The sequence below is a fragment of the Cebus imitator genome, unplaced genomic scaffold (assembly GCF_001604975.1).
Source record: "Cebus imitator isolate Cc_AM_T3 unplaced genomic scaffold, Cebus_imitator-1.0 Scaffold102, whole genome shotgun sequence".
NCBI lineage: Eukaryota > Metazoa > Chordata > Mammalia > Primates > Cebidae > Cebus > Cebus imitator.
In genome coordinates, this window is record NW_016107417.1 from 4316334 (window position 1) to 4333692 (window position 17359).

General features: G+C 37.9%; 1 protein-coding gene and 1 long non-coding RNA gene across 4 annotated transcripts in view; one reads left to right on the forward strand and one right to left on the reverse strand.

The window, feature by feature from the left end:
* The window catches only part of NUDT22 (nudix hydrolase 22), a 3689-nt gene extending 1558 nt beyond the window's left edge, over positions 1–2131 (reverse strand). Inside the window, exons 1-3 of one of the 2 annotated variants that reach the window (XM_017537284.2) lie at positions 1742–2131; positions 914–1404; positions 379–477 (exon numbers count right to left, since the gene is read on the reverse strand). In XM_017537284.2, coding sequence (XP_017392773.1) covers positions 379–477; positions 914–1393 — 579 coding nt within the window. In that variant the 5' untranslated portion in view covers positions 1394–1404; positions 1742–2131. Of the gene's footprint in view, positions 1–378; positions 478–913; positions 1405–1679 lie in introns of both variants that reach the window. The other variant, XM_017537283.2, reaches the window with a different exon arrangement.
* Positions 2132–2202: 71 nt separating this feature from the next.
* Positions 2203–3939, forward strand: LOC108310312. 2 transcript variants are annotated; one of them, XR_001827704.2, is made up of 3 exons: positions 2203–2289; positions 2494–2575; positions 3905–3939. It is a non-coding gene; the product is annotated as an uncharacterized LOC108310312 (long non-coding RNA). The 2 variants fall into 2 exon arrangements; XR_001827703.2 differs by lacking the exon at positions 3905–3939 and having other exon boundaries at positions 2494–2973.
* The last annotated feature ends 13420 nt before the right edge of the window (positions 3940–17359 follow it).

A 17359-nucleotide genomic window follows, 5' to 3' on the forward strand; every position in this document is an offset into this window, starting at 1 on the left:
AAAATTAGCCAGGCATGGTGGCAGGCACCTGGAATTCCAGCTACAGGAAGCTGAGGCATAAGAAACACTTGAACCCGGGAGGCGAAGGTTGCAGTGAGCCAATATGGCACCACTCCACCCAGCCTGGGCAACAGAGCAAGACTCTCTCTAAAAAAAAAATAATAATAAAAAAATAAATAAAAGAAGAATCCAAGGCAGCAGGTATTGAGGTGTTGAGGGCTAGAATTCCACTCCAAGTATGTCTAGTTGCAAAGCCAACTTCTTCCTTCAATGCTGGCCAGATGCTAAAGGCCTCCTGCCAGCCCAGACCTGTAGAATTCTGGCAAGTCCTATGCCTCCCTTCACGTCTACCACCCTGTCCAGGTCAACCTCACTCACCTCATCACAGATCTCCTGAAGGACACTGGAAAAGAACTCACGTACCACCAACTCCCCAGCAAGGTCCTGGTGCTGGGGGCTGTCACCAGGGCACAGGGCCTATGAGAAGTCAGGCTCAGCCCCTGCTCCCCACCCTCTTCCCTCCCACCCCATCCCGGGACCAGCAAGCCTATGCTTGGTGGCCCTGAGATCCTGATGTGACACAGTGTAAGAGGGTTAGTGATCCCAAGTCTGGTGTCCTTTTCCAGGCAGATAACCAGAGGTCCAGCTTCAAAGGGGTCACACAGGGAGTGGGATGGGGTAGGGCATCTTCTTCCTGTTCGTGATCTTTCCTCCCCATGCTTCTAGTTTCTCAAAGGACTGGGGCAGGGGTCAGTGGGGAGGCAGCCAGACTGCCCTGAGCAAATTTTCAGAGAAACACCAGGTCAATTTTCCCTTTAAGGGACGAGGAAACCAAAGCTGGGAGGGTTGGGAGGGTGGAGAGCTACAGCTCCCTTGAGCTGTCTGGGTCTTTGTGCCCAGGCTGGCATCTCACCTGAGGCTCAGGGTGCCCACCAGGCACGTCCACCAGCCCAGTGGCCTCAGCCACCTGCCAGGAGCGGCGCAGGAAGACAAGGAAGTCATCAGCCGTGGACAGTGCAGCGCCCACCCCCAGTGGGTCCGCCAGATAGGCCTGCGTGTCACTGCAGTCCGCGGCCCCCTGCTGTCGCAACCAGGCAGCTGAGCTGGACCAGTTGGTACCCAGGAAGTCCCGGTAGGAAGTAAGACCCAGGTGTAGGAGCAGCTGTGGCCCCCGAGAGCCAGTGGGCGCCAGGGTGGCTGAGTGCAGGCGAAACTTGGGTGCGTCGAAGAGCCAGGGTTGGGCCTTTAGCCGGGTCTCCCAGATGGCAGTGATGGCCTCATCCCCACCTGGCAGTGGGCGACGGTCATAGGCGGGGCTCAGCTCAGCCTGGACCTGCTCCTGGGGCAGGCCCCCCGCAGGGCACTGCAGCAGCAGGGTCACCTCAGGGTCCATGGGAGGCAGCTCTGGGGGAGGATACAGCCAGGCCTGTCAGCCAGGGGGGCCACTACCACTCCTGGGCTGCGCAGCTGGCCCCCTCTGTCGCAGACCTCCTGAGGGCACCAGCAGCCGTTCTGCACCCCCCGACCACTCCTTGGGCAGCGAAGCGTCCCATCTACCCCGCAGGAGCCCCGAGTACCCCAGGGTGTCCAGGACGCCCGGGCATCCCTGCCACCCAGAGGTCCTGGGTTCAGGTGACCCCAAATGCCCATGTCCCCCAAACCCAGGGACTGCCTCCGACCCTGGTCGCGCGGAGACCCCCCTCCCATGGCCCAGAAGCTCCAGCCTCCAGCCGGCGCTCACCGGCCGCAGGGTCCCGCAGGCTCGGCCCCTTCCCCCGAAGCGGAAGTGCCCGCCCACTTCCCCCGCGGCTTTTTATTGGCGGGTCCGCCGCCCGCTCCGCCGCGGTCGCGGAGCCTGGTGATTAGTCCCGGTTGCCCAGCCGCTGCTGCCCAGACGCTTCCGCCCTGTCCGTCTGCACGTTGGCCCCGCCTCCCAGACCACCCTGTGGGACGCACCCGCGAGCTGGAATGCGGGGCTCGGCCTCCCTGCGCTCCTGGCTGATGGTGTGACCTTGGGCAAGTCTGGCTTTCTGGGCCGTAGTTTTCCTCTCTACACCTGGGACGTGGGGGTGGGGGTGGGGGTGTGAATTTAATGAGCCGTATACCCCCATCCAGCGCTCACTTCCTGAGACTTTGTGATTTTCTGGGAGGGGTGGGGACTTGGGAGGGGCCTTAAAGCAGTGCCCCCTCGTCACTGCCCCACAGGTCCTAGCCATGAACTCCTCTGGAGGAGGAAGGCAGGAAGCAGCAGGCCCCAGGGGTAGAAGGGCCTTCAGACCCCGGGAACAGGTGCGCGCTTCCTCCCCACCCCCTCCCACCAGTCCAGGCTCCCTGGGAGTTGCTGGGGGGCGGGGCTGAAGGGTTCTACCATTCCTGGAGACCACTGACAGTCCTCTCCCTCCGGGCTCTCTCTGCAGCGGTCATTGAGGGTTTAGGGTGGGCAGCAGGGCAGGGTCACCATGGAGACCAGGGACCACCGCTGGGTTCTTTCAGGACCGAGACGTGCAGCTGTCCAAGGCTCTGTCCTATGCCCTGCGCCATGGGGCCTTGAAGCTGGGGCTTCCTATGGGAGCCGGTAAGTAGGGGCTTTGGAGGCTGGGGCTTGAGCCCAGAGAGAAACAAGAGCCTGTCTGTGACCTCTCCCCCACGGCTGCCTCCACTGCTCCCTGAGGAAGGCACAGAGGGCACTTCTTCCCCATGCACAGAGGAGAGCAAGGCCTAGAGACACTGTCATGCCCACAGCAGACCGAGGAGAGCTCTTGTCTGGGCCAGGCCTGGCAATGCCCTCTCCAGCTAAGCAGCCAGATCAGCACTTACCTCGAAGGTGTGCCCTGGAGGGTATAGGGCACCTGGTGTTGAGAGTGTGCACTCACCTCCCTGCCCCTCTGTGAGGCAGATCCTCTTTCTGTGTAAGTTGAAATAACGGGCCCAGAAAGGGGAGGCTTTTTTTTTTTTTTTTTTTTTTTTTTTTTTTTTTTTTTGTTTGATTTGATTTGGTTTTGTTTTTCAGGATCCTGTTCTTGATGCCATGCTATATTTAACCATCATGCCTCCTTAGTCTCCTCTGCTCCTTGGCATTTGTTCAGGCTTTCTTTGCTTTTCATGATCTTGGCAGTTTTCTTTAAGAGCATTGGTCAGGCATTTTGTAGACTATTCATCAATTTGGGTTTGCATGATGATATTCTCATGGTTACACTGAGGTAATAGGTTTTTGTGTAAGTGACCAGAGAGGCACATTTCCCTTCTTACATTTTATCTGGGCACTGATATATCTTGTCTTTGACATATCTTGTCATGTATTGCAATTTTAAGTAACTGTCATTATGAAATCTTATGTGAGCTTTTATTTTTAATTGTTTTCTCTTTTTCCAGATCTAAAGGTAGACAAAAATGTAACGCCAAGCTAGAATTTACCTATTTCCATAACTTAAAGAAAAATGGAGAAAATTTTATTTAAACTTTTTTTTTGAAAACTTTGAGATTAACATTAGAACTTAGTATATTAATTTTTATGTTGAAAATTTTCAATGGGTTCACTTTACCATTCCCTATACAGAGCCAATTTATCAAGACTGGGGAATTGCAATAGAGAAAGAATAATTTACACAGAGCCAGCTGTGTGGAACACTGGGAATTTTTTTTTTTTTTTTTTTTTTTTGAGACAGAGTTTCGCTCTTGTTACCCAGGCTGGAGTGCAATGGCGCAATCCCGGCTCACAGCAACCTCCGCCTCCTGGGTTCAGGCAATTCTCCTGCCTCAGCCTCCTGAGTAGCAGGGATTACAGGCACGCACCACCGTGCCCAGCTAATTTTTTGTATTTTTAGTCGAGACGGGGTTTCACCATGTTGACCAGGATGGTCTCGATCTCTTGACCTCGTGATCCACCCGCCTCGGCCTCCCAAAGTGCTGGGATTACAGGCATGAGCCACCGTGCCCGGCCCACACTGGGAATTTTATTATTACTCAAATCGATCTCCCCATGCATTTAGGGATCATAGTTTTTAGGGATAATCTGGTATGGAGGGGGCCAGTGAATTGGGAGCTCTGATTGGTTGGGTTGGAGATGAAATCATAGAGAGTTACAGCCATCCCCTTGCACTGAATCAGTTCCTGCGTAGGGCCACAAAACCAAATGAGCCAGTTATGAGTCCAGGAAGTGTCAGCTGATTCATTGAGTACAGGGCTGCAAAATATCTCAAACACTGATACTAGGTTTTACAATAGCAATGTTATCCCCAGAAGCAATTTGGGGAAGTACAGTATTTTGCAGCCTCCAGCTTCATTACTCCTAAACAATAATTTCTAATCTTGTGGGTAACTTGTTAGTCCTGCAAAGGCAATCTAGTACCCAGGAAGGAGGTTTATTTTAGGAGAGGCCAACTATCATCTTTACTTCAAAGCTAAAGCTTAAACTAAGTTCCTCCTAGAGTTAGTTTGGACTACACCCAGGAATGAACAAGGACAGATTGGAGGTTAGAAGCAACATGGAGTCAATTAGGTCAGCTGTCTTTAAGTGTAATAATTGTCTCAGCTATAATTCTTGTAAAGGTGGGTTCAAAACTCATTAGTATAGTTTTCTTAATCTTATGTTTGACTTTGTGTTGGTCTGTTTTGTTTCTCACTAGTTATGTCAGCAAAAGTTAAGGCTTACCTGTAAGCTTGAGTCTTCTCACCTGGCCATGATCATGGTGATAATATTGTGTAATAACATTTGTTAGCACAGTGCTGACATACTGTAAGAGCTCAATATATGCGTTCAATTGTTATTATTATCAATATTATTATCAAGTGTAGCAAATATCAAACTGATAAAGAAAACCTAATAGCCTTGTAGTGGAACCATGGATTAAAATAATCAATTTAATTGTCTATTGTGACCTTTAGGATACACCATTTCTTAAAAGTAAAATATTATATGCAGGACAAATACTTAGGATCAAATTAGACAGAAATCTATCTTAAAATCCTTTAATTTCTCTATGATTAATGTTTCTGAACTAATTTCTTGCTACGGCAGTTAATAAATTTGTCTTTATACAAATGTTTTGTTAGTGTAACATAATTCAACTTTTGTAAAATGGTAAAAATAATTGATCAGGAAGATGAAACAACCTACAGCTTTGACCGCAATTTAATCTGATGCCATATATTCTAAAAATGTACCCATGTAATCATTGCTGTATTTCCAAATATTTTTAACTTGTTATTATGCATATGTTAGAGGTGCAAAAGTATTTCCTAGGTATGATTAATGACCTATGACTATTCCTGAGATCTTTCTTTTTCAATTTATAGCTTCTACACCAGCAAAAAGTGAGGAATGAAAAATAACCTCATTATCTTTATGCAATTGCAATCACTAGGTTTTCCTACAGCCTTTTCCATCAAGTTTTCATTAAATATCTATTTCATCTTGCTGAATATTTATAGGTATTTCATGAAAAACTAGATGTTTTAGATTCATCCTTATAAACTTTACAAAAACAATTTTTGCAAGAGCTACCATCATTTCATAAAGAAATTAGATTAATAACATCAAATTGAAAATAAATTTTACAATGAAACACCAAACAGTTGAACTGATCATCATGTCAGTATAAGAAAAAGCTCAACATAGTTATTCAAAAATTATAATGAAGCACAATTTATTATATATTTTGGTTCTAGTTATAGTTTAATTTTGTAACAAAAGTTAAAAATAGAGTGCTAAATATATAAGATTACATTATTTGATTATCATATATCAATATTCTGGGAATTAATCAAAATTCTAGTAGCATGATTATATTCAACATGGAAGCTACCTTTTGTCCTTACCCTGTTTCTTAGTCTTCACTGCTTCACTTCCAAAATCATAATCTAAAAAGAGACTTGCAAGTAATAACAGTTTAACTGAATGATCTTTATATTAAATAATCTTTTTGTCCCCTATTTTGAGGAGGATCATGAGCATTAACATACCAAAACCTATTGGGTACAGCAAAAGCAAACTTTCCTCCTACTTAGGGGAAAGTTTATAGCTACAAGTGCCCCTACACAAAAAAAGCAGAACAACTTGAAACAAACAACTTAATGATGCATCTTATAGAACTGAAAAGCAAAGGAAAATCAAACCCAGGATTAGTACAGTGAAATAAATAACAACAGAAATAAATTTAAAATGAAGAAAACAATACAAAATATTTTTGTAAATAAAAGTTGTTTTGTAAATAAAACGTTTTTATTTACAAAAATATTTTTGTAAATAAAAGATACAATTAACACAATTTTAGCCAGAATAACTAAGAAAAAAGAGAGAATATCAAAAAAAATCAGAGATGAAAAAGGATATAGGAAACAAAATAATAGGTTTCTTAAAAAACCTAGAAGGAAAAGAAAAATTTCTATTTATGTACAACCTACGAAGATTGAACTATGAAGAAATTCAAAATCTGAATAAACCAATAGCAAGTAACAAAGTAGAAGCCACAATAGGCTCCCAGAAACGATCTCCCAGAAAAGACAACTCCTGGAACTGATAGATTCATTGCTGAATTCTACCAAACATTTAAAGAAGTAATAGCAATCCTGCTCAAACTATTCCAGAAAATGGAGATGGGAGTACTTTCAAACTAATTCTAAGAGGCCAGAATTACTCTTAACCAAAACCAAAGATGTCTCAAAAAACAAAACCATGGGCAAATATCCCTGATGAACACTGATGCAAAAATCTTCAACAAAATATTAGCAAACTTGAATTTAATTAACACATTATAAAGATTATTCCTCATGAGCAAGTCAGATTCATCCCAGAAATGCAAGGATGTTTCAATGTAAGCAAATCAATTAATGTGATATATCATATTGACAGAATGAAGGAAAAAACTATGCACATTTCAATTGATGCTGAAAAACACTTTATAAAATTGTTTCTTCATAATGATAATTATAATAATAAAAACTGACCATGCAAGGAACATACCTTAACATATTAAAAGTCATGTATAAGAGGCCACAGTTAGCATCATACCAAATGGAGAAAATCTGAAAGCCTTTTCTGTTAGATATGGAACAAGAGGAGAGTGCCCCCTTTTACCACTGTTATTTAAAATAGTACTCAAAGTCCTAGTTAGAGCAACCAGAGAAGAGAAAGAAATGAAACACATCCAAATGAAAAAAAAAAAAAAAGAAGTCAAATTATCCTTGTTGCCAGGAAACATAATTTATGTTTAGATAAACCTAAAGATGCTGAACCAATACTAGAACATTTAAACTCATTCAGTGGGAAGTTGCAGAATACACAATCAATGGGCAAAAATGAATGGCATTGCTATATGCTAACAGGAAACAATCTTAAAATGTATCAAGAATGTAATCCCAGGCTGAGTGCAATGACTCACGCTGTAATCCTGGCACTTTGGGAGGCCAAAGTTGGTAGACAACATCAGGCCAGGAGTTTGAGACCAGCTTGGGTAAGATAGTGAGAATTTTATATACCAAAAAATTAACAATTAGCCAGGTGTTGTGGCACATGCTTGTAGTCCTAGCTACTTTGGAGACTGAGATAGGAGGATTACTACGGCCCAAAATATTGAGGCTGCAGTAAGCCATGACTGCACCACTGTACCCAAGCCTGGGAAACAGTGTGAGACCCTGTCTGAATAAAATAAAAAGAAAAGTAATCCTATTTACAATAGGTACAAATAAGACAAAACAACTAGAAATAAACTTAACCAAATAACTGAAAGACCTCTATAAAAGAAATTATAAAACATTGATATAAGAAATTGAAGAGAACACACACAAAAAAATGGAAAGATATTTCATGTTTATGGATTGAAAGAATCAGTATTAAAATGTCCATACTATCCAAAGCAATTTATAGATTCAATGCATTCCTTATTAAAGTGTTAATAATGTACTTCACAGATAAAGGAAAAAATAATCCTAAATTTTATATAGAACCACGACAAAAAACCAGAATATTCAAAGCTATACTGAGAAAAAAGAAAAGTGGAACAATAACATTACCTGATTTCAAATTATATTACAGAGCTTTAGAAACAAAAGCAGCCTGTTACTGGGATAAATGCAGACAGGTAGACCAATGGAACAGAATAGAGAACACAGAAACAAATCCATACATCTACAGTGGATTCATTTTGACAAAGGTGCCAGAGCATACATTGGATAAACAAAAGTTTCTTTAATAAATGCTGCTTGGAATATAGTTCAGAAGAAAGTAGGCCCATATGTGTCATCATATACAAAAATTGAATCAAAATAAACACTTAAATCTAAGACCTCAAACTATGAAACCATCAAGAAAACATTGGGAAAACTCTTAAGGACATTGATCTGGGCAAAGATTTCATGAGTAATACTCCAGTATCACAGACAACCAAAGCAAAATGGATAAAATGAGATTGCATCAAATTAGAAAGCTTCTTCACAGTAAAGGTAACAATCAGCAATGAAGGAACAATCTGCAGAATAAGAGAAACTATTTGCAAAGTATCTGTTGCATAAGGATTAATAACTGACATGGCTCGGTTGTGTCCTCAACCAAATCTCATCCTGAATTCCCATGAGTTATGGGAGGAACCTGGTGGGAGGTAATCGAATCATGGGGGCAGGTCTTTCCCATGCTGTTCTTGTGATAGTGAGACTTGTGAGATCTGATGGTTATTATAAGGGGGAGTTTTTCTGCCCAAGTTCTGTCTTTGCCTGCTGTGAAATGTAATTTGCTCCTCTTTGCCTTCTGCCATGATTGTGTGGCTTCCTGAGCCATGTGAAACTGTAAGTTCAATTAAATCTCTTTCTTTTGTAAATTGACCAGTCTTGGGTATGTCTTTATCAACAGTGTGAAAACAGACTAATACCATAACCAGTGTATGTAAGGAGCACAAACAAATTAGTAGGAAAACATTTGATAATTCAATTTAAAATGGTCAAAAATCTGAATAGAAATTTACCAAAAAAGGACATACGAATGACAAACAGGTATATTAAAAGTTGCTCAACATCACCAATCACCAAAGAAATGCACATCAAAACTACAATGAGATAATATCTCACGCAAGTAAAAATGGCTTTTATCCAAAAGACAGGCAGTAATTAGTGCTGGTGAGAATGGAGAGGTAAGAGAATGTGAGTACATTATGGAGGGCAATATTAATTAGTATAACAATGGAGAATGGTTTGGATGTTCCTCAAAAAACTAAAAATTGAACTACCGTATGATCCAGCAATTCCAGCGCTATGTATATACCCAAAAGAAAGGAAATCAGTATCTTGCAGAGCTATTTGCTCTCTCCTGTTTATTGCAGTACTATTCACAATAGCAAAGACTTGGAACCAACCTAAGCGTCTGTCAACAGATGAATGGATAAGAAAGTGTGATACATATACATAATAGAACACTATTATCCATAAAAAGAAATGAGAATCTGTCACTTGCAAGAAGATGAACCAAAGTAGAGCCCATTTTAAGTGAAAAAAAAAAAAGCCAGGCACTGGAAAAGAAACCTCATATATTCTCACTTATTTTGGGGAGCTGAAAATCTAAACAATGGAAATCATGGAGATAGGGAGTAGAAAGGCAATTGTGCTTCCCAGAGGCTGGGTAAACTAGTGGGGGCATTGGGAAATGGGAATGGTTAATGCATACAAAAATATAGTTAGATAGAATGAATAAAATCTAGTATTAGATAGCATAACAAGGTGAATACAATCAGAAATAATTTGTTATAATTTTTGAATTCAGGGAGTAAAACTGTAATGTTCATAACACAAATAAATGATGAATGCTTGAGATGAAGGAAACACCATTTACCCTGATGTGATTATTGCACATTGTATGCTTGTATTAAATATCTCATGTACCCCATAAATATATACACCTACTATGAACTTGTAAAATTTAAAGTTATAAATAGAAAAATACAGTTCCCAAGTGGCTACAAAAGAAAAGAAAAAAGAAAGAAAACAGGAGAGATTTTAAAGAGAAAAATTTGAGAAATTTTTTCTCTTGAAAAAAGGAAAAATTTGAAAAAGTTCATGAAAAATCCTAATTCTAAACCATGAATTCTTCTCATGTGTAATCAGAAAACAGCTCAATAACATGAGCTATATGCTTTTAGACTCTGAGTTTAGATATTTTTTGATGTTGAGATTGTGTCAATTTAAAGAAGAAATAAATTATTTTTCTTTCCAAGGATTTCTTTCTAAATAACAATAGAATCAAATAGATGGAGATAGATGTAGCATTCCTTAAAGAGAAAGGACCTAGAATTTTTCAATATAATATTCTCAATACTCTCAGTATATAAAGTAATATTATAATTAGATACCAAAAATGGAGTTATGGAAAAGCCCATGCTGAATATCATATATACATGTGCATGTGTGTATGTGTGTGAGAAACCCACTTTATTAAAAAAAACATTAATGAAACTGTACCAAGCAATGTAAACTGGTATTTCCCATCCCTATACTTGCATAAGCAAAATTTCTTATGTGACATTTTCTTTTGAAAATATGGGGATCCTCAACATCTGAATCTGTGAACAGTTTTTGAATGACAAACTCAGAGTAGGACTTGTAAGTCAGGACTGATTTTTAGCTATTATAGAAAGCATACTTCTTATTTTTCTATTAATGTTGGGTTTATGCTTGAAAGTTATGGACAACATTGCCTTTAGAAGTGGCTTCTTACATTTATGAAATTTAAATTTGTGTGTGGTCATTGTCTGGAGTTCTTAATTCTTTGTAACATTAAAATGAGTTTAGTCATGAAGCAGTGGTAAAAACCCTTTTGGTAAATAGCAATCTCTGTTGTTTAAATTAGATTGTTCACATATATAGTATACATTTAATAAATGTCAATAAAAGGAAAATAAATTACTAAATTAAATCTAAAAATGTCCTCCAAGCTGTTGTGGTTACTCAGATGAAACAGCTCCAAAATATAACATTTTCTTTAAAAGTAGTTAATTTTATTTATAAAATTTTAATCTCTAAGGGCATAAAATGATGGATCAAAAGCTGGATATGGTTCACAGACACTGTCTTTTACTTGACTCACACTGTAGAGTATTTAAAAACAAAATGGGCTTAGCTACTTTCATAAAAACTTGGCTCATCTATATAAAGATGTAGGCTTCCAACGTGTCTTGACACTTCATAAAACTTGGCCATATCAGCGCACCCAAACTTTCCCAGAGCCTGGTAGCTCTTCTGCTTTTGGATAAGAAACAAAGAATCCAGTTTGCTACATTCCCCATTATTCCCTGTTGTCATGGCAGCACTTAGGTCAAGTTGCAGGGGCTGTCCACATCACCCTTCCTCTTTTATGTCTCCCATAGAAGAAGTAAGAGGAAAAGCAAATTACTGCTTGTATTCTTATCTACTTCGCAAGTGGGAAGAGTAAAAATTGACCCAGAGGGATATATGTTTCAGAAAAAGATAAGGAGTTATTTTTCCCTTGTAATGAAGACTGTTTTTCAACCTGTCATTTTTCAAACATTCCTATTACCTGCCTACCCCCTCTAGGCATTTAACTCTGCAAATCCTGCTTTAAGCAGTAACTCATGGTAACAGTGAGAACTGCACCATAAATATTCTCAAAAGTTCGTTATTATATATCTTGCTCCTAAGGGAAGCAGAAGTGATAAAAGATTTTATTAGGAGAGATAGGAGCACTTCTTTCCACTGTTCAGTGCATGCTATTTTTACTTTTTTCACAAAATTGAAGAAAAGCCCACGGCATGTGAATCCTACGAAGTAGGGTATCTGATTAAAAAAAAAAATTCTCCAAACTATTCAAAATTGTATTGAAAGAAAAGTTTTGCTCAGTTTCTATTGTGAATCTGATAATGTATTAAACTGCTTACTATCAGTGATTAATAATAGATTACTGCCTATGGATTTTCAGGCCCCTTTAACAAGATACATTGCTTGTACCGTGATCTTCTCCTGTCACTCACAATGATAGGCTCAGTAACCATGAAGTATATGAGGATCTAAAGACTTCAATAAAATAATAGTTAAATGCTGTACTACAACATAATCCTATAAACGTTTATAGAAATTTGACAGAAGAACATGTATTCTATCATTATGAGATTAATATCAAAGTGGTTAAATTGTGGTTTCCTGCATATCACATAATCTGTTGCATTACTGTGGTCTTTCAAACATTCCAGAACTAGAAAAATGATGCTCTGCATCATGTTCAAAGTACTGGAATGATCTATCACTCTGCTAATTTAATTAAATGCCATTTGGTTTTAATAATCTGGAAACCCAGTTAACATGTGAATATAGGCATCGCTGGGACACTTGACACAATTATTTTCCTAAAACTGCAAATCTGAGGAAGAGAATATTAACCATGGTAAAATTACAAAATCAAAGACACCTGCTAAAATTGAACTATCATTTCTTCCTTTGTTCGTTTAACAAATATTTCTTTGCTAAATGCTCTTCCAGGTATCCTCCTAGGCACCAGATAATGGGGGCAAGTAAAAAAGCCTAAATGCCTGCAGTTAGTGACTTAGGACTTACAGTGGTAGAATGCATGAAGAACACAATCTGAACAACTAATCAACAGGAAAAACAAACACTAGGTCAAGGGTCCACAAACTTGGATGCACACAGTAATCACCTGGAGAGATTTAAAATTTACCGAAGTTTATCTTTTACCCCTAGATAATCTAGGGTGATATCTGGATGTTAGAAATTTAAAAGCCCTATGTGACTCACATGTGCAGGGAAGACTGAGAACCACTGGCCTGTAGAAGTGATTAACTAGAAAATGAAAATTAGACCAGGCGCTATGGCTCACACCTGTAATCCCAGCACTTTGAGAAGCTGAGGGCAGATTATCTGAGGTCAGAAGTTCAAGGCCAACCTGGCAAACATGGTGAAACCCTGTCTCTACTAAAAATACAAAAATTAGCCAGACATTGTGGCGTGTGCCTGTAATCCGACCTATTCAGGAAGCTGAGGCAGGAGAATCGTTTGAACCCAGGAGGTGGAGGTTGCAGTGAACTGAGATGGCGCCATTGCACTCCAGCCTGGGGGACAGCCTGGATGACAGACTCCATCAAAAAAAATAAAAAATAAAAGATGACATCCTTAGAGTGGAATGCATTTAAACTTGCAGTTTAATGACAAAGGCCAGTTATGTAAAGATAAAGAACACTCCAGGCAAAGGAAATGGGCTCCAAGGCAAGAATGAGTTCCATATCTTTGAGGAATAAAGGGAAGTCTAGTATACCTAGAGTAAAAAAATGAAGAAATTCAAGAAATAGGAAGGGTTATGTAATGCTCTTAAGCCAGGGATTTGATGACTTTTTGAATTTATTAGAAGGCCTTTGCAAGTTTCTACATAAGTGACATTTGTCTGATTTATTGTATTTTAAACACTAACTTAATTTTGTGATGCATTACAAGGATACTTTGTTAAATGTTTCCCTAATCAAAAATCACAGCTCTATCTTTGATTCACAGTTCATTTGAAGTAACTGTCATTTTTTGTATTTTAAACACTAACTTAATTTTGTGATGCATTATAAGGATACTTTGTTAAATGTTTCCCTAATCAAAAATCACAGCTCTATCTTTGATTCACAGTTCATTTGAAGTAACTGTCATTTTATTAAGCATGATTAAAGAAAAAAATAAACTGAAAATTTTTCCAGAGAGAAAAAAGAACCTCTGCTTTTCACATAATATTCATCATCACTAATAAATGTGTGTTTTATTCAGAATATAAGAAGATATTTCAGTTTCTGCATTTCTAAAATACATTGACTGTTTCAAACATCGCCTTAAAATATGATGAAGGTTTCCCAGAATTGAAGATATCTTAGCTTTATTAGAGAAGGGGTACAATTGGATAGAAATGCAAAGAATGTCTGGAGGAATAAGAAAGAGCCTAAAGATTGCCTGCAAGAGAGCAAAGAAGTTTCTGAAGATCTTTGAAATAAAATTAAGAATTGAAAATATTCACATGTCAAAGATAAACATATGAGCTACAACAGGTTAAATGAAGACATTGGAAATAAGTGGTAGAAATGTAGTATGGGCTGAATAAGGTAAAAGAGGAGATTAAAATGTTATAGATAGATTGAAAAGAACTTGAGATCATATTCTTCAGCTCTCTTTATGGTGTCTGTGTCAATTCAGATACTTTGCATATCTGCCATATTGTATTAATATTTGTAGATTACTTGGTTCATTTTACTTCTTGATATTGTTCCCAGTATTCTTAAAGTGTGTTTGTTTGTGTGTGTGTGTGTGTGTGTGTGTGTGTGTGTGTCTCAAGCTCCAATGTCCAACTCAGCTCAATTGGATATCTTAGTCTTATTGTGGGACTAAAACCATACTTTCCTCTAGATTATATCTAGGGCAGAAGATAGATTTTATAAAAGATGTGAATAATAAATTATGTTTGTTCATCATTGAATGTTGAGCTCCAAAAGAGCAAGATGAATATTACTTAAAAATTATATTAGCAAAAGTAGAGAGTATAGCATATAAACATTTGCAGCAAGGATTGTATAGCAATGATTCATATTTCAAGAGTTTGTCCAGAATTCTGCCATTTGTGACTTATGTGACCACCAGCTAGCTAATTAACTAATATATCTGGACATATTCCAGATAATAACAAGCAGTAGAATTAAAGATCTGAAACACATTCTATCACATGCTTTCAATAATTTCACAGTGAATTCTACCAGGATGATGGTTTATAATTTTTTTTAAAGTATTTGACTTAGGAAGTTTTAATACAAATCCAACAGAAAACCAAATGTATTAATGATGCAACTTAAATTCTAAAATATACAGTTAAGGTCGAGCGTAATGGCTCATGCCTGTAATCCCAGCACTTTGGGAGTCTGAAGTAGGCAGATTGCTTGAGCCCAGGAGTTTGAGGCAAGCCCGGACAACATGGTGAAACCTCTGTCTCTACAAATTTAAAATAAATAAATATATTAATAATAATAAATATAGTTAAAATATAATACTGTTACTAAATCTCAGTAACAGATAACTTCAAAAAGAAAACATTCACTAGCTTGTGTAAAGCTAGTTATTTAAGGTTTTGGTAACTGAGATTAGACAAAGGCTTCACAATTACATTTATAGTAGCCATTGGCTAAAAAGAAGAACATACTAAAATAAGCGGACTTGATAATCAGCCAACTAGCTGTGGCCACCACAATATAGTTACACTTATTTTGCAAAATTATTTATTATGTCTCCAGGGTTATATAGATAATTTTTTATCATTGGTGGATTTTCTTTACTCTGTTATTTATTGGGAAAAGTGCTTAATTACAAACAAATAAATACATTTATGAAATTAGAGCTTTGTACTTTTCCTCCAAAGTCTTTAAAAATAATTACATATTAATTAAATGAGTAAATACAAAGTGACTATAAACACTACCTAGTTCTGGTGTTAGCTTCCAGGTGGGGATAAAGGAAATAAATGTGTCAGTCTAAACGTAACTCTAATCCTCGTTTAGCATCAGTGACTCATTGCTTTCCATGCCTTATAATAATTTCTGGTAAGAAACCTCAGAGGTTTGTTAACGTAAAAAAGGGTCAGAGTTTTACATTTTAAGTATAATCTTGTTTAGCTTTGTTGCTAGGTCAATTTGATTTCTCCTACTCTTAGCACTGAACATCTCTGTGAGGCATCTCTGAACTGTGTGTACTCTTCCTGTGTGGTGCTTTAATTGATGTACTCCTGATCATATAGTTAGTAAATGCAGAGCAACAATTTTAACCCAGGTCCACTGACACTGGATCTGTACCCACTTGAATGTAACAAATGCTTTGTGTTTATTTTTATATTATTTAAAATAACAACTTGATTATTTAATTACCCACTTTAAGAAACAGAATCATTCAAATAAAAACTGGAATTAACTGAAAACACCATTTACCGGAAATATTGGTGAGTACTGGTTTCTTTGTCAATTGAGAATCTCTGTCTCTCTCAATTACACTAAGTTTTAAAAACTGACAATCTAGTTTTTAAAGAACTTACATGGTGGCAACCTTGGATAGGGGCATTTGGTGTAAATGCACACTTGAGGCAAAATAGAACAGTCTTGTTCTCATTTGAAATGTATGGTTTATATTCATAGGTAAGGTTAGATTTAAGCTCAAAATCTAGTGCTATTTAAAAACTACATTGCAAGTTACAGGTTGTTGCAGAGCTTTTTAAAATTTTTAATTTTTTTTTAAATTAAAGCCAATGGATAATTTATTCAATATGTCAAATATACAAAAATTATTTAACAATCACAATGTGATAATGACATTTCCCTCTGGAAACAGATATGGAAATATGCAGCTCATTACAAGTCCTTAGAGTTTCTATCCTCCCAGCAGGATGGCATTTTGTAAAATTTATAAATATGCAAAGACTTTCCAAATATTTGTCATTGGTTAATAAATTATGCTGGCTAATATCATATCTAATAAAATATTTATTTCAAACATCAGGAGGCATGGTTTCAGCTAAGACTTTAGTTAAAAATCTATGGGTCAGTAGCTTGATATATTATCTTTCATCAAAAAGAATGATGAATTGAGTCACACACAGTAGGACACAGGTTGAAAACCTGCAATAAAAGTATCTTAATTGGTCCAGCCCTCATGCTATTAACCTAATTACCATACAATTTAAAGTTAATAATAAATACAAGCTTAAATGAGATCAGACTAAAATGTGGGCAATTATGCCAAGAACTTTAATAGAAGGTACATTGAGTTTTATCATTTAATTTCAATTCCATTTTACTTGCTCTGAAACTCTCAAATTGAAATAGATTGAATCTCAAAGAGAATAGAATTTCTGATAGAGTACACAATAAGACTATAATATAACTCATCCCCTCCCTTGTCGCCACAGTATAGTTCTATTGAGGAGTAATTCCTCGCACAGTTTGAATTGAAGGTCATGAAGTATTACAGTGATATATAACAGAGAAGTGATAAGATTTATTCTCTGAACAATGAAGTTTTAGGTCCTTATTTACACATCAGCAGAATACCTGGTTTTATTTGCAATAAATTTTACTTTAATGAAAAGCTTTCTTTGGTTTCACAGAAACACTATACTTGGCACTTAAAGATATGCATGAACTGTTTTAGTATTTTAAGTATGAGAATAACTCTGTAAAAAGTAGAATTGCAGAATGTGGACATCATCCAATAATGACAGTGTAGGTTCAATTCCATTTTTTTTTAAATTTAGGCTGTTTCCATATTATTAGCAAAATAAAAAGTATTTAGAGCTCTTATGAATCACACACAAAAAAGCATGCTGATATTTCTTTTTTTTTTTTTTTTT